We start from the raw sequence: 27,239 nt of genomic DNA on the forward strand, positions 1-27,239 counted from the left end.
GCAATCACAATATTTATTTTGTTCATTATTACCTTTCCAAGCTTTGTTTTAAGTTTCATAGTACTTACCTTTCAGAATGTTAATGATTTCTTTTTTCTGATCTTTATCATATTTACCACAACTGTTTTCATTATAGCAATCCAAGGCAGACTTTCCCTCCTAACAATAAAAGGTTATAAATATCATGTTATTATGTGATTACAAAATATATTATACTAAGCAGTCCTAAACATATTACAAAAGTGTGCTGAAAATGTCACATAATTTGCAAGACCATAACCCCCTTTTCATTTTTCTCCAGCATATAAATCTAATTTTTATCTTGCTATTAAAACCATGGCAAACCTGGTGAGGGCTTACTGTACCTACCTCTACCTACATTACATTTTGTGTCATAGCTTAATTGCACTGCAAAGTACGTGAATGTGCATTTGATGTAATAAATAAGTATGCATCTAACTTTCCATGGTTGAATGCCTAATTCGAATCCCACTGAGGACCACTTTTTTAAAGAATAATTTTTTTTGTGCGAGTTATGACCGCCTTCCCTTTAAACTAGAACTCTGTCAACATTCCGGGTCAAGAACATTAGTATTGCAAAGTATTTCCATACATTTTTAAAAAATTAACTATAATGAAGTAAAACAATTAATGACATTCCTGAAATTTGATTACTGAGCTATTGGGCTTTGACCAAATCTGACTTAATTACAAAAAAAAAAGAAAATAAGAATTAGATGTAGCAGGCCTTTAACACTAAGTTCTGATTATCTATCTCTCAATATTTATTACATTTTTATTATCTCAATATTAGTTACAGTAGAAAAGCATTAAACAAATCCTCAGACGACAGTTGAATTGACAAACAAACAAAACCAACAAGCAAACAAACAACAAACATACAGGGACGAAAACGTAACCTCCTAGACAGAGGGAATAAAAGTGTTCATTCTAAGCATTCTCAAATTGTCTAAAACATTTGTTGATTAGATTAACTGAACAATTTGACCACAAAAATCATTTTGCTTTAAATCCAATGCTTACAAATAGTTCAAAAGGAACCTTTTTGGACAGGGTACATCCAGCTGAAATAAATTAGGATTTTGTTAATATGTATTAATGAGCAACTGAGAGGATAAATTTAATATCAAATGATATGTCAACAACTAAAATTTAAAGAAATATAGAACAAATACTTAATGTACTCTCATTATTTATTATATGTATTTAATTATGTATAATACTTCAGTTTACAGTTTAGTAAAATATGAGAAAAGTAGCAATAAGGGAAGCATGGTTCTGTTTATTTGTGATTATAAACAATTCAATTTAGATTTACAATTTAACAATACAATGTGAATACTGTAATGAAAAAAAAAAATATTAATCACTATACAATTTGTTTGGGAGTATCATTTTCATTTTAATATTTATACAAATATTCAAACAAATATACAGGTACATGGTGGATGGTCAATAGATTGCTCGAGGATCAGACAAGAAAACAGTAGCCTGTAATTATTGTCAATGATAATAATAAACCTTATTTATTATATAACGTAAAAAAAGAATAGAACATCTATATTATTAACATCATTTTATTACAGTACTTAATAACAAACTAACCTTGTTTTTATTGTAAATGTCCATATGTCCTTCCTGTATGAAGAACACAAAAGTATTCCTGTGTTCTTCATACAGGATATTTGCTCGAGCACATAGATGCATAGCATTGTCTCCATTCTAGTAAAAAGTGAAATAAAATAAAGTGCACCAGCTGTACTGCATATATTTTAAATAAGTTTAACAAAAATAATTAATGGCACCACCAACATATTAAAGTAGTGTAGAGGATATATAATGATAGACAATGAAAAGGATAGAACAATTTTTAGGCTCTGGGACCCTAATAATCTGGGATACACAACAGTTCAGGAACTAATAGGTTCAAGTCCCACATGAGAATTATTTGGGAATGTATTCACGAGTGTTTGCAAAACATCTTAACAATTATTAAAATGGCTCTCTGATGCAACATTACTTCATAGTAGTTACATTATTATCAACATAATGGTGGTGGTACTGGAATCTAACCCTAGACATCAGCACAAACTTAGTGGTCAGTAGAGCTATGAATACCAGGCTGAAGTCATGGGTTCGACTCCACCAAAGAATTTCTCAGGTGGAACTCAGTCGTTCAATGTAATGGGAATTTAGTACATTACATCAGAGGAGGTCACAGTCACAGTCTGGCGAACTTAGCTCTCTCTGATGCAAAGCTACTTTATAGTAGTTACAATTATCATCATATAAAAGTAAAAGTCTTTTACACCCAGACAACTACCCTCTGGACAACTACTCACTAGGACAACCGCTCTTGTACTGTAGGACAATAACTCCATTATAGGAAAATTACCCTGTTAGTGTTATGTTAGGACAACTATTCCTAGGACAACCACCCACTATACTTAATAGCAACATAATTTAGGATCAGCCCTTAATTATAGATACAATTTATAACTAGAAATATTACAAGAAATCAATACAAATGATATGGTTGAAAAAAAGAGAAAATAAGATTTTTTTATTATTGGTTATTTGTTTATTTTTTAAGTTTTCTGTCAGAGCCGACTGATATAAAATTATGATATAAGGCCATTATTAATAAATTGTGAATAATATTATATTTTGATTGTACATACAACACTTTAGTAAAAACTTTCCAAATTGAAACATGGATGATTTATAAATGATATGAACAATACTTATCTACCATTTCATTGATTATATTGATTGATTATATTTACTGAATACAAAAAGAGCATATTTATTTAATGAGATATCTGGAGAGAAAAAACCTTTTCATTTAAAGGACATATTTCTTTAGTGAAATTTCAATATACTTTGCAAATTGCAGACGATAAAAATGGTTACTTGGATCAGTTATAATACTATGATTGATTCAGCGTAGAATGTTATTCATTATAACGGCTGCTAATATAAAAGCTTCTTGTCACATTACATATTTTTTAATCAAAAGATAAAACATTTGGTTTTATCTCAATATCTCTATGGCTTTATATACTTTTTGCTTTAAGATTCAATAAATAGGTTGTTGAATTTACAGTGGAATCAATAATACCTATAATAATAGTCTGGCACCAGCCAGGTACAGAAATAGGGAGTTTGCATAGAGTGAGGTACCAGCATTCACTATGATTATAATACAACATATAAATAATACATACATAATTCACACCAGTAAAAATGTTTAAGTGACTACAAAATTACTAATATTACTTGGATAGTTATATAAATACTATCCACCAACTTTTTGCTGTATTTGAAAAAAAAAATCAATTACCTTAAAAATATTATTGTCCCCTGAAAACAGGGATTATTGTGAATATGCCATTTTAATGAATGTCGCATTAATAGTTAAATTTAACTGTATCTTTTTATATGAGAAATCATTAGTTGTGTTCATTTTTATTTTCTATGGACTTGAATAACTTAATTAAAACTGCTAATATAAAGTCTAATTTTATAAATCTGAAATTGTTCATGATTTAGGAGGACAAAAAAAGTACTATTCTATTCTTGAAATTATGAAATAATTATTTACAACTTACTTTGTTTATGCGATATAAATCAGCATGTTGGGCTAATGCTATGCAGCATGCAGTTTGACCTGACCCAGCAGCTAACAAGAGTGGTGTATTTCCATCCTAAAAATAGAATATAATATCTCATACAATATTACAAACTTCTTAGCAATAAGGAGGCATGGTTATTAATGTGTTTAATTTGTTTAAGCACATTAATACTAACTTTTCATATATCTTTTTAAATCATTTAATTCAGTCATGATTTTAACTCTTCATAAATAAAAGTTTACACAGTGAAGATACACACTGATCTAGTGATTTCATATTACCGTACATATTCTTTCAAAAACAAATATCCATATTTTTATTGTTTTTTCCTATGCAAACATAGTGTTATAATTGCTACAATACTATCTATACATGTTGGTACTGTTTTACTAAAAAATGAGAAAATATAGTGTTATATAGTAGTATAAATAATCAAAATACAACTGATATGACCATTCTAAAACTTCTGATGAAGTTTTATAAATTTCTCTAAATGAATCAATGATTGAAATGATAAAATAATGGCATTTCAACAAAGTATTAAATAGGCTGTGTACATCATAAGTTAACAGTTTTTAGTCTCATTGAGCTTTATATCTCCATGATTTGGTAGACTGTGTTTGTATTTGTTTGTGTTTGTATCTGTGCATTTGTGTTTGAACAGCAATTAACATTAATAAAATATAATATAAATACTATTGAAAGTTTTTAATGTAAATTATTTTAATTAAGATAATTTACATTGTCAGATCTCACTCTGAATACATTTAACTCGATTTCACATTAAAAGTCAGTTTGGTAAAAGACCTTAAACAAACAATACATTATTAATAGGACACATTATAACAATATTTAATATAAAAAACTCATGACAATCCTACGAAAGCCCATTAATGCCATTTTAAGTATATGTTTTTCGAACGTAATCCGTTCTAACGAATTAATAATTTGTTTGAACGGATTAATAATCTGTTCAAACGAATTAGTAATCCGTTCAAACGAATTGCAACATATACAACAAGTGCTATTTAAAGTATATGTTGTAATTCGTTTGAACGGATTACTAATCCGTTCAAACGAATTACTAATTTGTTTAAACAGATTAATAGTCTGTTCAAACGAATTAGGAATCCGTTCAAACGGATATAGTAATTTGTTTAAACGGATTACTAATTTGTTCAAACGAATTACTAATTCGTTCAAACGAATTAGTAATCCGTTTAAACAAATTAGTAATTTGTTTAATTTGTTTAAACAAGTTACTAATCTATTTAAACGAATTAGTAATTCGTTTGAACGAATTACTAGTTCGTTCAAACAGATTACTAATCCGTTTGAACAGATTATTAATCTGTTTAAACATATTTATACTTTAAATGGCACTTGTTGTATATGTTTCAATTCGTTTGAACGGATTACTAATTCGTTTGAACAGATTATTAATCCGTTCAAACGAATTACTAATTCGTTAGAACGGATATTACGTTCGAAAAACATATACTTAAAATGGCATTAATGTGCTTTCGTACAATCCAGCATTCGAGCAGAGAAATATTATTGAAAAAGTGATGGTTATATGATAATGTTTTGTTACTATTGTATAAGTTTTTATGGAATGAAACTATGTTATGGAATGAATCTACAATTAAGGCCTAGTATTATTCGCTGTTTAAACACTGTATTCATTTTGGATAAGGTATACAGATTAAGGTGTATGTATACATTCAGATGCCGTATAAAAGTAAATCCCAGTATTTATAACATTTTTTAAGGAATGTTTAAGCAATATATTTAAACAAATATTTTTTTCAGTTTTATTCAGAAATATATGATTGATGTTCTGAATTCACTTTTGTGAGCAAAAAAATAATATCATGAGTTTTGGTTTTGAGTTTTTGTATTCTTGTTTATGTAACCATGCACACATCAGTAGGCCTAATTTCTGGTTGGATGGTGACCAAAAACGTGAGCTATAGCCGGAAAAAATAACCTAGTTTAGTTCTTATAAGCCTACCCCAGTTTGATGAATCTTCATGTATCGGTCGTCGATCTAAAATTATCCGAAAGCCATTCTTATTGTTGATTAGAGTTTACTGTTTTGTTTACAACACCTGACTAAGCGTTTGTCGAAATAATGCGCCATCTATTTACAGATTGGAATGTTCCATTCATCGCAAATCAATACATTTGTATAAACGTATATTAAATATATCAAAATAGTATTTTTTAAAGAAAATCGGCCTGTCTTCAACATTATGATGCTGCACTCGAGCTGTTCGAACGGTTTTCAGCTACTAAAAACAATTATCGTAGGAGGAAATGCGGGTATTTTTCAAAATGGACATCCATAGCAGTGCTTTAGTATTTGGAAATGGGTTTGATGTCACCGTCGATGCATTTCCTTCTATGCTCAGACTGTTTAAAACTTAGTGTGACAGACAGTTATAGTCCGGTCATGTAGCAACATTAATTGGTATACCTAAAAAATTACAACATAATTTATTTTTGTGGTAAATATCTCTAAAAACCTAAATGGAGAACAAATGTAGTTGAAGAAATTAGGCTAATGTCAATAAAACCAAAATGGCCGCTATATACAGTATTTTTCTATATATCAAGTATAGTCAAGGCATTCTAGAATTTAAAGTCAAACAAATTGCAAACAAAGCTTTTATTTTTTTTAAATGAACACACATGTTGTGGAGATGAAATTCCACAAATCACACGTCGTTCACACCTTGGGCCGGGAACAAATTAGCTGAAATATGCAAATAAAGGGTAAAAATATAGAGTATCCATAGAACGCCAACCGCTAGTTGTACAGAGTTAATGTTTTTCTAAATTGTTCAGAATATACATGTTTATATTCTTTCTTATGGAACTTTTTGTCCAAAAATGACCGAAAATGCTGTATTTGACTACTGACCTTATTTTTAAAGGATTATAGGTAATTTATCAGGATTTACATATCTCCATAACTAATATAGGTAGAAACTTCATTTTATTCTATATACTTTCACATATGATGAAGGGATTGAATTCCACAAATCATACCTCGGTCACACCTTTGGAACATGCAAATTAGCTGAAATATGCAAATTAATGATTAAAATATAGGGTATAAGCTACCCATAGAAAGCCAACCGCTAGTTGTAGAGAGTTTTTTTTTTTCCAAATTGTTCTTATGGAACATTTTGTCCAACAAATGACCATAAGTGCCGTCTTTTACCTTATTTTCAAAGAATTAAGGTAACTTTCACCATAGTCAATAATTCCATTGACTATGCTTTTCCTTAGGATTTACGTATCACCATAACTACTCTAGTAGTAGGTAGAGACATCATTTTAGTCTCTATACTTTCACATATGTAGAATATATGGAATTCCACAAATTGGAAACATGCAACAAACACACACACACGCGATCGACCACACAACCTCTCGCCATTCTGGAGCTGAAATATGCAAATCAACTGAAATATGCATGTTAAAGGGTAACTGGTTATCATCTCATTTACAGAACATGGATTCTTCATTATACTATAGTTCGCCTGTCAAATGACTCATAATACATACAGGAAGATTAGGATGGCCAGTGTGCAGAGTACAGTTTGTCTCTCTAAATAATGTTTAGCTCTGCGACAGCAATGGTTGGTTATGGTGCTCTTTCAATTACTTCTGTTCTTGAGCCCTCTTCTTTGATGGTCGAACCAAGATATATGAACGTATTCACTGTCTCAAGCTCATGCCTAGTGACTTCGATCTTGATTGAGATTGGCCTGTAGCTATTGGTCATGATCTTTGCTTATTCGGAACTGATATCTATGCCACACCACCTGGAAGATATTACTGTCCAGGTTCATCGTCAGGGCAAGTTCTTCTTCACTGCAGTCTACTATATTGATGTAATCTACACAATGGAACTGACATTACCTCCGAAAATGGTGTACCCTGGTGTTTTGGAAGAGCATCATTCATAATGCGTTCGAAAAAGATATTAAAGAGTGTAGGCGAAAGTAGACAGCCTTGGGGTAAATTGATGTATGAAACCATTCGTCAACATATTCTTGAACCACTACATATTGGTGACCTTGGCATAACTGCTAGATGGGGTGGATCCGCTTGTGTCTCTTGTTATATTTGTTCATTGTTGCCCATAGTGCCTCATGCCAAACTCTGTCGAAGGCTTTCTTTCATCTACAAAAGACTTCTAGTGCAGTCAGCAAGTGCAATAGGTAAAAAAAGTAAACTTAGTTGGAAGTATGCCTGAACTCAAAGGAGCTGTTTTGGGCTTACTCATCGTGCCAACGTATCAATTACTCCAGAGGTAGTTTGGACAACAATGTCAACACAAAGGTGTCAAATTGAATCCGAAAGAATGGGGATATGTTCAGGCTAAGGATCATCTTTAACCCCTCCCAGCAGATTTACCATCAGCTCCAAATTCTCTTCTAAAGGTTATTCTATACTACAATCTTGCTAGGGTGAAATGCCGGGTAGAAAACTCCATTCAAGCACGAAAATATGTGGACATATGCTGTTTAAATGTACGGTCAGTTGAGAGAAAAACGTTAGCTATCAATGACTATTTTATCTAATGATCTTGATATTTTTTCATATACTGAGACATGGTTTGGAACGTCTATGATAAAGTATTGATTGGTGAATTAGTCCCACCGGGATATTATTGTCAGCAGGAACCAAGGCCTGGTGATCGACATGGTGGTAGAGTAGCCTTAGTTTGTAAAACATCTATCAAGATAAAAATATTCTAGCAAACATAAGCAGTTTGCCCAGTTTGAATACTTGGACTGTGAGGTTGAAACCAATGGTATTGTCTTGCGTCTTGTAGTGGTGTATCGGCCTTCTCCTTCTTCTACAAATGGTCTGCATATTAGCGATTTAATGGTCAACATTTCTTTCATCTTGTATAACAATTACTCAGGATATTTTGATTGTGGTAGCCCTTAATTTTCATCTGGATGTCTCCACCGACTGTAATTCACGGCGTTTTACCAACATGCTTGAGTTCTAAGGTTTATGCCAGCTTGTTCGGGAACCGACCCATATCCATGGCCATATACTTGATGTCGTAATTGTTGGTGATACAAGCAATATAATATCAAACATCTCAGTCATCGACCCAAAACTCTCAGACAATAACGGTGAAATGACATGCGATGATCTTGCTGTACGTTTTACTACTGCTATTGTAAAACCTAGTCCAACTTATAAGAAGGTAGTATACAGAAAGAAAGCTCCGTACAACTGAGGAATTATTGTCAATTTACAACATTGGCCTAAGGTCATTGGTAGATAAATATGCACCTCTATGTTCAAAGATTGTGGTACAAAGGCCCAACTTTCCCTGGTACACAGATCAGCTTCACGAAGCTAAGCATCTTCGTCGTAAGTATGATAGAAAATGGCGTAAGACCAAGTAAACCGTAGACCATCAATGTTATCGATCCCAATGCTCTGTTGTTAATCGACTACTTCATCAATCAAGGGTTAAGTATTATTCGGAAAAAAATGTTTATTGTGGACGTTATTTTTGATGAGCACTTAAATATGGAAACGCACGTGCACTATGGTAACGATCAGTGAACTTATTTATTTTTTATTTATTTTCTGATGCTGTAATGCTTTATAATGTTTAAAAATTAAAATGAAAGTAAATATACAGTATAAATAGTACTTTTAATTTTTTTTATAACAATGGTATTTTAAGAAATCTATTTTTTGTACTTTTAAATGTTGTATTTTTTGATGTTGAAATTTATAAACTGTATTTTAAATTTTAACGATCTATATAATAATGGTATTTTTAAAAGGTGACAACATTCTTATTATAATTTTATTTAATTTGTCATACGTTTTTAATGTTGTATTTTTGATGTTTTAATATATAAGTGTAATGTATAAATACAGTAGTAATAATAAGCCAGATTTTTAATAATGAACCTGAATTTAAATTTTAACCTTTTTAAATAGATTTATTTTAAACTGTATCCATACTTTTATATTTTTTTGTCTGTTTTTTTATGTATCTATGTAAAGCTCCTTTGAGCATGTTTTTTCATGAAAATGGCGCTATATAAATGTAGTATATTATTTTTGGTATGCCTAACTAGTTCATACATAAAGCTGGTCAGATTATAAGGTTTCACTGAAATGCATTTTTTTCTAATAAATCAGGTTTAAGAACTATACATCTTTCTCAAACTTTGAGAAAAATGGCAGCCATTTTGAACTATATTTACCATCTTGAATTTTTAAAAGTTGAACAATTAATTTTTAATTTCTCCAATGATAGTTTCTTGCAAAATAATATGTTCTAATGACTGTGGTTGAACACATAATTGCCAAAATCGGATGCTTTAATAATGATGTTTGGGTAAAATTGAGAGAAAACAGCCATTTTAGTTATATGTAATTTTTGTCTTCATCTCGCTTTTTTCTCCATTTTTTATATGTTGTTCAGATTGGTCTTAGGAAGTACCTACAACAAAAATAAATTCTGTTGAAATTTTGTCTAGGTCAAACCGTAGTTTGACCGGACTATTATTGCAAAGTGCGACAGCTCAATTACTACAAAGTGTGACGATTATTACAAAGTGCGGCAGTACAAACGGGGTTTACAGAGTAATTAGATGCGATGTGTTTTTTCAAGATAGTACTTATCAGGAATCGACCGTTATTTTATGTCCTTGCTTGAGTCATGGAGCTATAAAATTAGTTATAGCTCCATGCTTGAGTATTGAGTTCTTTAGTGAGATCTTGCTTGAAATTATCCAGGACCAGGGCTTTAAATGACCGCGACATATTAACTATCTTTGCTTGATCTGACTTCCTAATGCCAAGATTAACCTTGATGGTGAATGTGGTGTTTCAAGCCAAGTGAGGGGTACGTGCAGTTCTCTACAATACAGTCATTCTCGCTACAAAGTAGGCCTTTGTGATCTATAATATGACCCGCAATTTGAGTTGGTTCATTTAGGTATGTTATTACCGGCACCCATTTAAATTATAAAATTAAACACTTTTTTTAAATCACACTGAATTATATAGCATCCCTATAATTAATGTTTGTTAAACTTACATTGTCTGCAAGATCCAAATTAGCACCTGCCTTGAGTAAAATAGTGCAAGTATCTGTGTGGCCGTTATATGCAGCCAAATGTAAAGGTGACCTTCCATCCTGAAATATTACAAACATTATGTTATAGTATTTTTCACTCTACAATATTTAATATCGTACTGAATTCAATTCGATATGATCAATTAAAAATAACTTTATGGATTTAAATAATGCTACATTGTTAAATTAAATAAAGCTTTTTAAGAGCGGTAGACTACAAATATCAACCTATTTCATTAAAAAGTGGCCAAATGCCAAAAAATGGATTTTCTTCATATTTAGTAATTAATTACACTTTCGGTAAATATAACAAAACTGAAATATATTTGAAAAAATGTAATTGTTACCATGGAAACAGGTGTGTGATTTCTCCCCACCTCAAGCCTCCCCCCCCCCCCCCCCCAACAAAAAAAACGCACATTTTACCATTTTGGCATGTGAATTTTGCTCTTATTTAGATATGGACGATATGGACGAAAAAGAATTTGTGAATTGTTTTTGTGATATCTTTTTTTGTACCAATCTTGCTCTAATGTAAAACAAACATTTACAGTAGGTAAATCAATTATTGAATTTAGGAGATACCATTATTTTTCTTAGGGGTGTTTTCAGGAATTTCATACATGGGCATTTTTTATGTTTTTGAAAGAGTTATAACTCCGATGGTAACACTTCAAAAGCAACCATGGTGCAGGCATGGTTGGTTGAATTGCTCTTGCTGTTTCCATTATCGTGGGGAATTATGTAATTTCTGTGTAGTGTTTCTAGATAAATTGTTAAAATTTGCATTCGCTCATGTTATTTGTAATATAGAAATAGGGGGTATAGATTTTTCAGTCCAAAATGTTTTTTTTTTTGTTGTTGTTAAAACATACTAAAATATAGACCTATATAGATATTAGTATCTAAAATTAACCCTGTGTTGTTTATTAGTAATTACTTATTTTTCATAAATTCAAAATGGCTGCCATTTGAAAACTGTTCCCTAATTATCTCTATAGCTACTACGTTTTTTTTAAAGAATGTTTTAAACACATACAAATATCCTTAAAATTTAGAGTAACTAATTTAATTTTGCCTTTGGAGTCTAGGTCAAAGGTCAATTTATTACACTATATACAATTATTTTATATCTTAAACTTGAGTATTTTGAATATGAATGTATTAGGTACAAATATAAATGTGGCATTAAACCTTTAAAATAACATTTAATCTGCTTTCTTCTGGAGACACTGGGTTAAAGGTCAAAGGCTTAAATGACCCCCCTCCTCCCCACATTAAATTATTGAATAAGCCATTTCACTGTTACAATAGTTATTCACTTTGACAAAAAATTGATGGAAACGAAAAATTATTTAACATAATAAAATCATAATTTTAAAAAAAGAGTAGTAAACTGGAAGCACACTGTCTGAAACTCAATGAGTTTGTATTTGATTTAGGCCTACTGTTTTTTTATTTTTTATAAGCTACATATTATTTTTTAAATAACCTGATTAAAACTACAAAATGACTTTAATGTTTGATTTTAGTATTCTTTATTTTTAGTCGCGTGGACACGACTCTATAGTTCACTATGTCAGTCTGTCGGTCCAGTATCACTATGCGTTTTATCGCTTTTCTGTACTTTTTGAACTGTTTTGATGTACAGAAAAGTTTTAAAGTACATTACTTTTTGAAAGTTCATTTTTTTCTGAGAGCACGCGACTTATGGCTGTTGGCCTTGTTTGCATAAAAAGGAAAGGGACTGTATATATAAACGTAATATCCTTTATAGTATCCGATTAAATCATAGTTCAAGAATTTAGATTTTCACTTCGATGAAGTATCAGGTGACCGAGTTGTTCCATCCAACTCAATATATTTATAGAAAAGACAACTTCAAGGAAAACGTCACATAGAAGGGACACAGACCAAGGCTATCAAATTGTTTGATAGCCTTGCACACTAGACTATTGAGGTGGTCTATTCGGTTGGCCAGATGAAGATTAACAAAAACATCTGATTAAGTTCTTGACATGGCCACAAGTGTGAGCATTGAAGTAATGGAGGGAAAACGGGTTACAAGCGACAAAATACAGTACATGGGATATGAGAGGTCTACACTACGTACGTTTTGGTATCTTTATGTATGCCTAGCTATATCCAGTAAACACAAAAATTGATGTTAACATTGAATATTCTCATCCCTAAAGTGGGATTTTATTCTAATACTCTAATTCATTTAAGCATCGTAATACACATGTTTATAGCTATGAATATGTACGAACACAAAACACTGAGTTATAGATTATTAAACAATTTTGGGTAGGGTTTGATCAATTTATGCCATTACTTTAGAAATAACATTATCCTGAAATCAGAAAAATACTAATTTTGTGACATCAGTATAACAAAAAAAGTATTCTCCAAATTTGTTTGCCTTTTATCCATTCACACAAGGTCCATAGAATACATATTATAGGCATAATCAAGAACAACGCAATTTAAGTGTTACCATAGACGTTGTGAAGCTCAAAACTTTGGCCAAAATTGGATTTTTTACCACAAGTAAAAACACCCCTATTGAAAATAAATGGTACGGTACATTACAATTTTTTGGTTTCAGTTTGTTTATAAGTCTTTCATCATCTTGTGTTAAAAATTAAATTTCAACAATCCGTGTAAGAGTTATTGAAATCAACAAGAAAATGCTGTAATTTTGTTAATGGCCGTTACTATGGCAACAAGATACAGATATCAAAAATAATTTTATCTGTGCATGTTTCAACCAAACCTCTTTCATTGTGCAAATTTTAAAGAAAATCTATTTTTGACTTGGCCACCTAAAGGTCGATATTTATAGACAACTGCTCTTAAGATGATGTATTGTTACGTATACATTTATTTTGCTTGTATAATATTCATTTTTGTATGTTTCTTTGCCTGAAATGTAAACACTTCATCCGGTAGTGCTAAGTAGTCTGAATGTAAATTATAATACAGTGGTGTTTCCGTTTCAACAGGCAGTTACGACTGAATACGTATCCAGGCTCCAAATTTTGACTGCTAAATTCTTACTAGTGGTTTCTGTTTTCCATTACTGGGAGGGATTACGTTTTTAAAATAAATGTTTTACCAAATCAATGGATATTTTGATTCATATCCTTTTATTGTATCATTTGCATCAAATCAATAGTGCTGCTCTGTACGGCAAAAAACAATAAAATAAAAACACGACACACGCTAACATTCAGTGCTATAAAGGCAGATAGTAAACCCTATTACGAGAGGTTATGGACCTCTTTCTTGAACAGTTGTGCATGGGATGTGTTGGTCTTTGCACAATTGAATGTGTTTTCTTAGTAAAATCTGCAATTATTTAAATTGAGATCTGCTCAATTCTAAGTATACGTGAAGCATAATTAACAATATGTTTGAGTTCCAACTTGTCCTTACATAGGGTCCTGGTAAACTATAAAAAAATGCTGGAAAAATGAGAAAATGAGTCTATACGCAAAAAGTAAAAATGTTGAGCTCTTTTGATAGCCTAGTGATTTATTTACAATCTCATCTTCAGAGTGGGTACCGTATTTCATACTGTACGTGATTTGACGTTATAAAATGTGGTCATTATTTCGAGTGTTTCACCTGCTTTGATAGAGACAATACTGTAATGAGTTGAAAATGATTTGTCGTTGTTTATTAGTAAACACATAGTGTACCGCAAACCAAACTAATGTATGTGTGCACATAATAGTATGTAACATTTGTAATTGAGAGCGTTTTAAAAAAACACCTAAAAACGTACAGAATCATATAATGTAGTGCATTTGGAATTTTGACGTAATGATAAACATTCTTCTAACAGAGTTCAACTTAGATTTTTTTCTCGGGTTACTCGTATTTTGATTCAAAATTAAAAATGAGAAAAATGAAATGAATGAAAATAAATGAACAAATTAGCACACTGATCACACATTCTATTCGAACTAGTGGCAAGTAGCGGTCAGGCTTTGTTATTCAATGTTAACTGTACGGTTTAGAATTCAGAAACTAATCAATTAATACAAAAAATGTTTTACTTTATTATCAAGAATACTAATATTTTATTAACTACTTTGTTCTGATTACCACATTTTTTCTGATGGCTATATTATCTTCCTTCGATGTCCGCCGCTCTTTCCAATCAACGCTGTTCTCTTCGAGCTTCCTAAATCTCATCATTAAACCACTATAAATGTTTGCTATGTTTCGCGAACGCATCTTTTGAGGGCAAAAATGCGTATTCAAAACCCTTGACGTAACTGTGTTGTAGGCATTAACAGTTCTTCGACGTATGCAAAAGAAGTGTTTTTAGTCGCGTGCGTGTAACGCGACTCTACAGCTCACTATGTCGGTCGGTTGGTCGGTAAACACTAACTTGAGCACGCGACAGCAGCCATGAATATGGCCTTGTTTTTTTTCAAATCTGACTCAGATCAATTATTTTAAACTTCTGTAATTATTAACGATCTTTCGCTCTGGCTGGGGGTTTCAATGGTCCATACAACAATGGATCAAATGATTGTCGGATCCATACGTATTGGGTAGCACATGGCAATCAATTATTATATGATCATCCGGACGACAGATCAAGTGATCAAGGATGTGACCTAATTAATGATGACTAGTCCCGAATTGCTGCAAACCATTCTTACAGATTGATGAAAGGTATGTATCACATTTTTACCGAGAAGTATGATTTTCAAGGCAAATCATCAAATTCCTCAAGAAACTGAGAGGTCTTGAAGCCATTCTATTCATATGCGAATACATTTTGACATTCAGTTACACAAGAATCCTCAAAAGTAGTTTACGTTACCCGTTGGAGATATAAAAACATTAATTTGACTTTTGAAAATAATATCGATACCTCCGTGTTTATCACATCGCCTACAGTAGAGAAATTTACTTTAGCCTATAACAACAGAGGATCATCCTGACTTAACAACGATTCAGTACGGTAATGACTGGTATATCTATATCATTTTCAAGAACAATTATTCAACAATTGTAAATGTTGTATTACACACATACTGTGCATTCCACATATAATATATGGTATTCTGTGTCAGGGTATTATTATAATTAATTATTATTTATTATAATTAATAATTATTCGCATATTACAGATACTCTTAAAGAATTACATTGGCTTCCGGTTCGGCACCGCACGGTCTATAAAATATTGTTATTATTAGTTTATACGTGTATAACTTAGATTCGTTAAAACAATTATTAAAAACTCATCTTTTTGCCCAGGCTTATACATAGTCATAATTCTTTCCATTTTAAATTCAACGTTTTCAACTTTCAATAAATTATAATTCTGTAATATCATGTGCATAATGATGTGTTTTACAATTGTGATCATTGTATCTCGTATATCTTGTTCTGAATTCACTGGAATACGATTGAGCTTTATCGGAAATCAAACTGGAAATTATCAGTTTTACTAAAATATAATATAGTGCCGCTGTGTTATCAAAGAAAGTATAGAATAATAAAATCACATTATGTGTTCGATTCTCTGAACACAAATATACCAATTGAAATACAATGGTTTATGTAATTCGTTTCTCCCAATTAATAGTTCTTTCAAATGTGCTTACTATATGTTTTCCATCTTTTCTGAAAATTGATTTTACCACATTCAATTACCTGTTGTAGATACAAACAAGCCAAACACTATGGAACGCCTCCTCTGCCTTCAGTTCACAATGGTCATGCAGTACACACCAATCGTCATGCAGTACACACCAATGGTCATACAGTACACACCAATGGTCATGCAGTACACACCAATCGTCGTTCACATTTATCATGCAGTACACACCAATCGTCATGCACGGAGCATCTCGTGACTACGCATTTTAGTCCATGGATGTGTATAGCATGGCCCCCGGATGTCGACGCGTAAGTTGAGCCAACTTCCAAATATAGAGTTACTGTATAAATGTTTCGTACAAAAGACAAGTGCGTCCAATCACTAGCAAGGATTCAGATTTTGGTCGCAGATATCGACGCGTGAACCGCAATGAAAATGAGTTCGTGAATTAGACGTTTTACTATTGGTTACTAGAAATTAGTTTGATAAAATAAATTCTACAATATTAGTAAGCCTAATAATACTTTTCCTCAGACATTATGGGGACGGCACCTCTGCTGCACACGTGCCGGTTTATGAGTGAGAATCAATAAGGCATTTAATTAAAATGCAGGCCGTCTTAAAATTACGTGAAATGTTTCGATAAATATATTCTTATCATCAGAACTGTAATCAAAGCCTAGAGTACTTTTTAAGATTGATTTGAGTATTTTACTTTATATTTGTTTGAAACATGATTGTTTTGATGTTTATGTACGGGTAATACGTACGTGCCTTGAACAGGCTGTATTACAGTACTACTTTTATTTAAACCATTTCTCATTTGTATAGAGAACTTGAAAGGAAACACTTTTACAGAAGATACAACATCATTTCTTTATAATTATAAAATAAAGACCGTCTTAACATTACGTGACATGTTTCGATAAATATATTCTCATCAGAACTGTAATCAAAGCCTAGAGTATTTGTATACGTACTACACAGTTGCGTTTAAATGAGTCAATAATTATCATGAGAATAGATTTATCGAAACATGTCACGTAATTTTAAGACGGTCTGTATTTTCATTAAATGCCTTATGATATTATTGATTCTCACTCGTAATTTTGGTGGTATTAATATTTTTATGTAATTTATACACAGTGAAAGAGCTTATTTTAGTATCCTATAATAATACATTTTTCTATATAATTTAAAGAGAAGATGGAATTTAAAATCAGTTACAAAAGCCGACAATACGAGAGAATTACATGTTTTAAAAAACACCCACTTGTTATTTTTAAAAAACATTGCAAATCATCAAGGTCCGATGGCATGCGTGACAGGCGTAACAACGCAACAAAAATGTTGGATAAAAACGAAAATGGCATGTTTTGTTTTACTGTAGGCCTATCCAGTAGGCCTGCAATGAAACGTGTATTTTATGTACCCCACGGTACAAAATGTCATACAAGTAGTACATTTAATCTAAACACAACCTAGATCGTGAACATAATTCGTAGGCTTTTGCTGTAGCGTACGTACACAGTACACGACGTACGCATTTTGGTCCCTGGATGGAACATGCTGTATTACGCGTAAACCGTGTATTCAACGATGTCACTGGATCAGTAACTCAATAATAATAATATTAATAATAATAATAATAATAATTTCTTCAATTTTCCAATTCATCATGTGTTTACTTACTTACTTTAATTGTACTGATTGGAATAATTAATCCGTATAATAATGCTTGCCTTCTAATCAATGTTAGTTACATTGAAAACCTCATCCAAAGGATGCGATGTAAATCCACTCAACAATTTGTTGAATGGCAAGAGGAGTCATGGGTCGGCGAATTCACTTGTTATTGTTTGTCTTCTTTTAAAAAATATTTGGATGACGAAGTAACAGTATATTCAGTCAGAGTGACACTAGTTATAAGTATTATTGTTTCAGATTTGTAATAATTACGTCAAGTATAGCCTCTTCTCTAGTAGGTATGTCAACCACTTTACTTAGCTTTTGGGCATGGCAATGTGCCCTGGTATATGCACGGTTAAATCGCCTATGACACTAACGCAATCATAAAACAACTATATTCTACAAATAAACATGTCAGGAAATGACAATGTACTTGCTTAGTATATATACCAATTTCTTTATGTAACTGCTGTTTTCAGTATGCTGCTATTTACGTACATGATACAGCAACACCTTCCCCGTGATTATGTTTACGATAATATGTAAAATGAATGTTAAACTATACATTGCGTCATCAGATATGTTATCTATCGGGCTGATAGTTATATAGTAAAAACAAATAATACTATAATATAAAAAGTACATAATGAAAAAAAAATACACGGATAACCTCATTTCGTTAACGTCTGAACTATACTAATATTTAAATCAATTAAAGCTCATCAGTCACACATTATAGTGTTTCGGATTTGACAAAAACTGTTTCGCAAATCAACTGATTACATACCGATTATCAGGAATCTTAAATAAACAATTGTAGGAAGACTTACTGTGAGTTTTTTGCATTTAAATTATAATGTATGAGGTTAATTATGCCTATTTCAAATAACTGTTTAGCCGATTTTGTTTCTCAGTCTCACTCTGCAATCGCGAAATTTTCTTTTAATGCTAAGCTCACATAAACGGGCAATGGAATCGTTAATAAAAAACATAAGCTTATACAGTATATTTATATTAGTTATTTATTTTTTTCTCGCTTTACTTGGTTTCATCGTATCAAAAGGCCTATTCGTGGATACTATTTAAAAAATACAAACAAAGGGTTACTAGCGATGGTTTCCCTGTATAGCTTAATGTCTGTTTCTATCAAAACTATCAGATCAACCGGCGGAAGCTTTTCTTTAAATAATGTTGCTGATGACTTCTGACGTTAATGCGTCGGTCGTAAATTGGAATATTTTTTAAAATTTAAATATTTTTTAAAAAAGAGGCGTATAAAAATCAATTTGCATGATTGATTTCTGTAATATAAATTATGTATGTAAAAGAGTTGTTTCCTGTTTTCATTGTTGAGGCCGACAGATCGAACATGATTATGTTATACAGGCCATGATTGTTATTATACAAATATGATATGAAAATAACTATTGTTGTTATGTTGCACCATGTTGTGTTGAAGTATAATAATATATTATATTAAATGTTATACTTATATGGATTTTATAAACACACTTTAGCGTCAACAAACGACCAAATAATCCTAGGCCTAGCAAGGCTAAAACGCCTGGGCTAGACCTAGGCCTAGTACTAGCTTGGCTGAAGGTAAAATTTCGACAGACAATTTGAACTTATCTAGGCTAATTATGGTTTTTTCCAACGATTCCACATCTTGTAGAGATGTTCCCATTAATTAATAAAAATCTTACACACGATCTAAAGCTAATTTAAATGCCTTTTTGATCTAAATTAGTACATATATCTCTCCAGAAAAACCAGTCATCATAGCATTAAAATCGCCGCGAAAATAAGTGGCGCTGTTGCATTTCAAAAGCAATAGTATAAAACAATAATATATTATTTTTCCAAACGCGAAAATATTTATTTTTTCGTACACGAAAAAAAGTACAATTAATCGATCGTTTAAAAGTGCGTACTATTGCACGCCATGTGACCCACATTCGTCCAATCAAATGACAGGAATTTATTTAGGTGTTATATTATAATACCGGTAGCCGGTTTAAACTTGAAAATTAAACCATTGTTTTAATCACACTGAACTATACAGCACCCCCTAATAATGTTTGTAAAACTTACATTGTTTGTAAGATCCAAATTAGCACCTGCCTTGATCAAAATAGTACAAACATCTGTGTGGCCATTACTTGCAGCAGCACCCAAAGGTGTATATCCGTCCTGAAATATTACAAACATTATGTTATAGTATTTTTCACTTCACAACAAACTATCTAATATTGCACTAAAATCAATTAGTTGTGATCATGTATAATACTAATTCAATTAAATAATATAATTTATATATGCTACACTGTTAAATTAAACATAGTTTATTAATATTAATGCATTACATACGTATTTGCTTGCATGATATTCTTTTGGATGGTACAGTACGTTTAAACACTTAAATAACTGTAGCATTTATACTTTATAAACTGTTACCAATTGTGTAAAATATGGTGGTTCTTTCTTTTTATTTATTTAACCTTTAGTTTTTCAGACACCACCTATTGACAGTAGCAGAATCGAGTGTTTATTTCAAGCTCACATAAACCGGCAATGAAATCCTCGTTATTAACAACAACAAAAATGATTTATGCTTATACACTACAGTATATTTAAATTGTCTACTTATTAATTTATTTATATATGGTTTTCTCTTTTTACTTGGTTAGATAAAACATGTTACTGAGAAACGGTAAACATTCTAGTTGAAATTCTTTATGTTAAGTATACCCACAGATTGCACTATTTTCTGTATACTTAAATAGGTACTCTTTCCGTACATGTGTTGGGAATAGAAAATATTTCACTTCAAACATTTTCCAAAATAGTGGTACACAACAATGAAAAGAAATGTGTTCTTGTCACTAGAACCATTCTTGGGACTGAGTTGAACTTCGAAAATGCCGTCAGATGTAAAAACAAGTTACAAAGAATAAATTAGCAATTGTCACTGCATACTCATCCATCAAACTAGCCGCCATCGGGCAAATACTCAATTCACAGTCATTCAGATTTTTTTTTAAATAATGCACTTATCTATTTACGTCACCCTGCATAGTAGGTATTAACAATTATTAGAACTCTAGTAACTGTCCTTTTCCGATATCTATTTTCGACTCAATGTATTTCATTTCTTTCATGAATTTTAACAGTTTGTCTTAAATGAAAGTCAAATTGAATTTGAATTGCGTGTATATTGTATTAACAATTGTCTGTAATTTTAGGATTAATTTGTTTAAAATTAATCTTATGAGGGTTAGTTTTACAGGAACAGCCTAGTACAACTGTTTTAATTTGTTTTGGCAATTAGTGCAATTAAAGCGTAATTAATTCAGCAATCGTCATATTCCATTTGGAATAATACGTCCTGTAAAATGACTAGAATGTTCTCATGGTTGTATCGTGGCGCCTTACCACATATCATTTTATCGCATCTCATCCTATTACTATTGAAACCGAATTGAAACATTTTTAACAAGCTTTTTATGAAAAATTTTACCTGATTTCAAATACATCTATGATTATGGCTATAATCAGTTCTCCCGATGTAGGCATAATGTAATTTTTACCCCGTTTATAATGATATTGTATATACTGATTTTACAATTTCCCCCGCAATATTATAATCGATAATGTTTTAATATAATTGATTCGTTTTTACGTAATGTGCTCAATGGACATGATGATGTCATATAACTACCATATTTGGGCACATCACACTTTTTTGTCAAACTAATTTTATAGTGTAGACAGAGCTTTAAATGTTACGCGTGGCCGTAAAAGCAAAACAAACATTGGAGGGGAGCAAAAACTCGGAAGTCGCAAAATATTATTAGTGAAACGCGTAATAAAATTGCAGTAATAATTATTAATTCATAAAGTTTATGAAATAATCAAATTAAAAAAGTTTGACAGAAAGTTATTACAAAGTGCGACAGCTCGATTACTACAAGTGTGACAGTACAAACGGGGTTTACATATAGTAATTAAAGACAGTACTTAATTGAGTATAGGCCTAACTAAGTTTGAAGGTTCGGGAGGGAGTTTTTTAAAACAAACTTGCAAGGCTTTACATTTTGATAGATTGAGTTTGAGAAAGTTGTGACTAGCCCAGTTATCTAGATCACAAACGTCAGAATCAACAAAAGTGGGATCGCTAGCACGACGGACCTCAACAAGGCTAATATCGTCAACATACTTAAATTCAGATGATTGGGCGTTTACGGCAGCATCGTTAATTATAACGTCAAAAATAATTAGTCTAAACTTAGTACCATGAGGGACGCCACAAGAGAGCGTTACCCATTCAGAGAGTTCGGAATGGTAACGAACTCTTTTGGCGTCTGTTGGTAAGAAAGTCAACTACCCAGGACAATATTTCATTTCGAACACGAAGATCAAGAAGCTTTTGGATTGCAAGCGTATGATTGACGGAATCAAAAGCCTTGATGAAGTCAGTCGCAACTAACGTACCGACTGTGTTTGTTTTGTCAGAGCCTTTATAAAGAGTATCTAACATCTCGACCAGACAATGAGTTGTTGAAGATCCCTTAATTTTAACAAATTGATGATGATCAATTCGGGGGGAGATATCGTTACCGACCCATTTACAAACTCCTCACAGACTTTTGCTAGAATCGACGTGAGGGATATAGGGCGAAGATTTGAAACAATAGCAGGTTTAAATTTAGGGATAGGGGTAATAGTGGCGTCTTTTCACATTTGAGGAATGGAACCTTGGGCAAGAGATGCATTAAGAATACTAGTAAAAAGGATACTAAATTCGCATGCAAATTCTTTAATCAATTTTCCAAAAAGTCCATCGGGTCCGGGAGCTTTTCTGGCGTTAATTAATAAGGCTGTGAACATTTCCCAGATTTGAATCTGGGGGGGATGTAAGGTTGGAAGGTAGGTTGGTAGCTTATGGCGTTCAATCGGGCGGCTATTATGTGAAATTGAGGCAAAACTCTGATTGATTGCCTTAGCAATTTCAAAGTGGTCACTTTCGGGGACTCCAGAGACTGAAATGTTGGGATGGGATTATAATTTATTGCTCATAATTTGGATTCCTTTATGCCAATTGGATGGATCATTCTTTTCGAAATTTGAAAGGCGGTCTTGATAAAAGGATTTTTTGCTGATTTGATAGAGAAAATTATTTTTTTTCTAAGGAAGCGCCACAGGTACGCTACTTGTTTTATAGAGTGAGCACGTAAAATTGGGTTGATATCAACTCTGTCAAAATCGCCCAGTATGACGAAACCAATTTCCGGGTAACTGATCAACAGTAACAATTATGTGGTCAACTAGCACTTGCTGATGTTCAGATTTTGGAGGTATATAAACAGCACAGACAGCTATCGCAAACACCTTGCGTGGGGAGTCGGTAAGGACGAACATACAGCCACAAACATTCTAAAACATTGGGAATAATAATATCTTTAATCGGCGTTGCATGCAAGGATATTGTCCGTTACGTAGATGGCAACTCCGCCACCAGTTTTTTCCTCTCTTAATTTAGTGAAAACATTAAAGCCATCAATTGATAAGAAATCTGTCGAGATTGAATTCGACTGCCATGTTTCTGTTACAACAGCTATATCAACAGGGCATATACAGTTATTCTTAATAACGGCTTCTAATTCGTCAATTTTTGTTGAGTACGGAGCGAGTGTTTGTAAGTAAAAAAACAGGTAGACCACCAACGTTGGCCTCGTTTTCTACGTTTAACCCGCTTGCAGGTGGTACGCAAATAGTTCGTCGAGTTCACGTTGTTCCACATGTGCACTACGCTGCTCCCGTGGTATGCATAAGATTTAAACAAGATACAAGATAACTTTAATGTCAAATAGTTCATCAACGAAAAATTTGAAATTGGTTTTTCTCATGGAAACTTAATATAAAAATAGAATAAAATCAGTAAACTGTTCAAACACAAAGTAAAATACACAGAACTGTAAAATATGTACAGATAAGAATAAAGGCTATCAGGTGTTCCCAGGTGTTCGAAAATACAATTATTTGTGTTTGTAGTCATTATAATTATTTAAATATACATTGTGGGACAAATGACAGTCGGTACCGTGCTGTCCGTAACCTTGATATTACTCTTAGTCTACACCCAGTACGATTAAACACGAAGGATGTACGGAGTGGATGAGTATCATCGTTCATAATTGCAATTCTTTTCTGTTCCATTCTTTTATCATACATTTCCATAACACTAGGCAGATTATTATCTCCATTTATGCATTTCTTAGCTCTTTTAACTATGCGTTCAAATTGATTTTTATTGTATTCATACGTGTTACCATAGTAGCAACAGTTGTTGCAGCCTGGTCTGTCCAGGTAAGTTTCTCATCAATCATATTTATATTTGTCAACTTTTTCAACAACTGCTCCGTCGATTATAAGTTGTTCAATTTGAGGTTTTTTAATTCTGAAATCAAAAATTAAATTCTTTAGTTTTCTTAATATTGAGCTCTAAGTATTTATCACCACACCATTTTGCAAATCTATTTACTTCATCAAAGTAACCGTTAGGTTTGTCCGACATGAAACCTGTTATTACAGTATCATCTGCATACTTGATGATGGAGCATTTAGGGTCTTCACATACATAGTCACTCGTATAGAGTGTAAATAAAATGGGGGATAATAAACAGCTTTGTGGGGCGCCTGTGCTGACTTTGCATTCTTTAGATTGCGCATCTTCTATCTTAACATACTGTGGTCGTTCCCTAAGGTAACTGATAAGCCATAACAACATTTTAGTATTTACATTTAATGTATACAATTTATCGATAAGTAAGTGAGACTGGATACAATTGAAAGCACTGGAAAAGTCAATAAAAGTTGATATGATGAAAGATCTAGGCACATCAAGGTGTTTATATACACTATCAGTATACACCATCACTGCATCATCTACACCTCTGTTTTGACTATATGCAAACTTATAAACATTTCATTGGATTTGGTGTCAAAGCTATGATGGGACGGTAATCGTTTAAGGAAGTAATTTGTTTCGTTTTAGGCAATGGTACTATTAATGAAGTCTTCCAAATAGTTGGGATAACTCCAGTATCAATAGTACGTTGGAAAAAAGTTGTAAATACTGGAGAGAGTTGGTGACTACAAAAAAATCAGCACTTTATTGCTAATACCGTCAGGACTCGTAGCTTTGTTCACCTTAACACCCGAGAACACCTGCCCGACTAAAGTTTCATCAATACTTAAAATAGTGGATTCTTTATTGGTTTCGTTTTCTAATGACCTTATGTTATCATATAAGTTTATCAAATCGGCAGTAAAATTCATTTAGGTCATTTGCGAGTTTAAAATTAATATTGTTATTATTACTATTATCATTACTTTGTTTACAGTTAAAACCAGACATTGTTCGCATTGCCTTCCATGCTCCGTGGCTATCACAGTTCTTAAATTTATACCATATTCAGCTTTACCGGATTTGATTAACTTGTTGATTTATTTTTGTTTCAGTTTAACAAGACTGCTTTTGTTATCTGCAAAAGCCCGTTGTTTCTCAATAAATAGCAGTCTTATGTTTCTGGACATCCATGGTTTGTTATTTGCGTACACTTTCTTGTATTTGATCGGGATCACATTTCAAACACAATATTTAATGTACTCATTTACAGCAGTAACATTAGTGTCGATATCCGTACATTCAAAGCAACCGCGTAATGTATCCACTGCATCTTCCGTCCAGGCGCGGTATCCACTTGTGATTGGCTTGAATTGCTTTTAAAACGTTGTCTGTATTTCGGCACCATACACATTGTATTATGATCAGATTCTCCTAGTGGCACTCGCGATTTCACATTATATTCACACTTAATGTGTCTGAAACATTTGTCTAAGATCGTAGTGCCTCTAGTTGGTTTGGTAATATATTGCACATAACCCGGAGAGCTAAAGCAGCATTTGTTAAAATCACCCAGTACGAGTTTGATGGAATCCGGTGATTTACTTTCGAGATCGTTTAACCTGCGTCTTAGCTCTTTGTTTGCAATCGCCTCATTTGTATTTGGGTGTATGTAGACAACAACAAATACCTGGGTGAATCCACGCGGCAAACAAAATGGCCGCAAACTAACTATAATCAACTCTATGTCGGGTGAACAATAACGTTATTTAACGGATGAATTATTGCACCATTTATTGTTGAAGTAAAGACATACACCACCACCTCTGTTTGTGTCCGATTCACTGGTTCTGTCACCTCTAATAAGCTCATAATTTGGTATGTGTAATGCAATATCGGGAACGTCTACCCCCAGCCAGGTTTCGCTAAAACACATTAAATAAACATCACGAAACTCCTGTAAATATCTCAGATTACTGCTAATTTCATCAATTTTATTTGGTAGCGATCTAATGCAAGAATGATGGAGGGGAGTGGACTCTTATTACCACTTTTCCTCATTTTTACCCGAGCCCCTCCTTTCCTACCTCGTAGGAAACTGAGGTTTGGCAACAAATAATAAAATCAGAAAAAACAGTAACGTAATCCAGCAAAACACACGAAAGGGACATCAAAAACACATACAGATACACAAATCACATAAGATAGACATCAATTAAATGACTAAAAAACATCACAAATACAACAGGAAACTAAAGTCCGGAGATCAGGTAATGTAGCGCTACCGAGACGATGAAACTACTGTCTTATGGCTATGCACAATATTTGTTGGCGATCCAGATAATTATATTTTATTGTTTAGGTGGTTTTGTATTTTTTATGATTTTCAAACAAATTTCAAAAGCTTATGTGCATTGAAATAGTGTAGATTTCTCATCTTCTAAATCAAATGTCAACTGTATACGTGAAGCATAATTAACAATACATTTCAGTTCCAACTTATCCTTACATACATAAACTGCATTATCAAACTTAATTCTTAATTTATATGACAACCCTTATTGCAACTTAAAAGAAGCTATACTGGTATTGGGTGCAGTAGCATCTGACAAACGGCATGCTTCGATAACTGCTGTAAAATTAACAGGGACTGAATTTGAGCCAGAACACTGAGGTAACCCCATATTCATCACGAAAGATGCCCTGGATTATTTA

At 32.4% G+C, this 27,239-nt stretch overlaps 1 protein-coding gene across 1 annotated transcript; it reads right to left on the reverse strand.

The window, feature by feature from the left end:
- Positions 1 to 2: 2 nt before the first annotated feature.
- On the reverse strand, positions 3 to 22,655 carry LOC144842370 (uncharacterized). The gene is made up of 6 exons (XM_078698822.1): positions 22,503 to 22,655; positions 20,210 to 20,308; positions 10,759 to 10,857; positions 3,633 to 3,728; positions 1,627 to 1,743; positions 3 to 159 (listed from the first exon to the last, which is right to left on the reverse strand). The coding sequence occupies exons 1-6, from the start codon at positions 22,653 to 22,655 to the stop codon at positions 49 to 51; spliced, it is 675 nt and encodes a 224-aa protein (XP_078554948.1). The 3' UTR covers positions 3 to 48.
- Positions 22,656 to 27,239: the final 4,584 nt, after the last annotated feature.

Source organism: Antedon bifida, chromosome 5 (assembly GCF_963402885.1).
Source record: "Antedon bifida chromosome 5, ecAntBifi1.1, whole genome shotgun sequence".
Lineage (NCBI taxonomy): Eukaryota > Metazoa > Echinodermata > Crinoidea > Comatulida > Antedonidae > Antedon > Antedon bifida.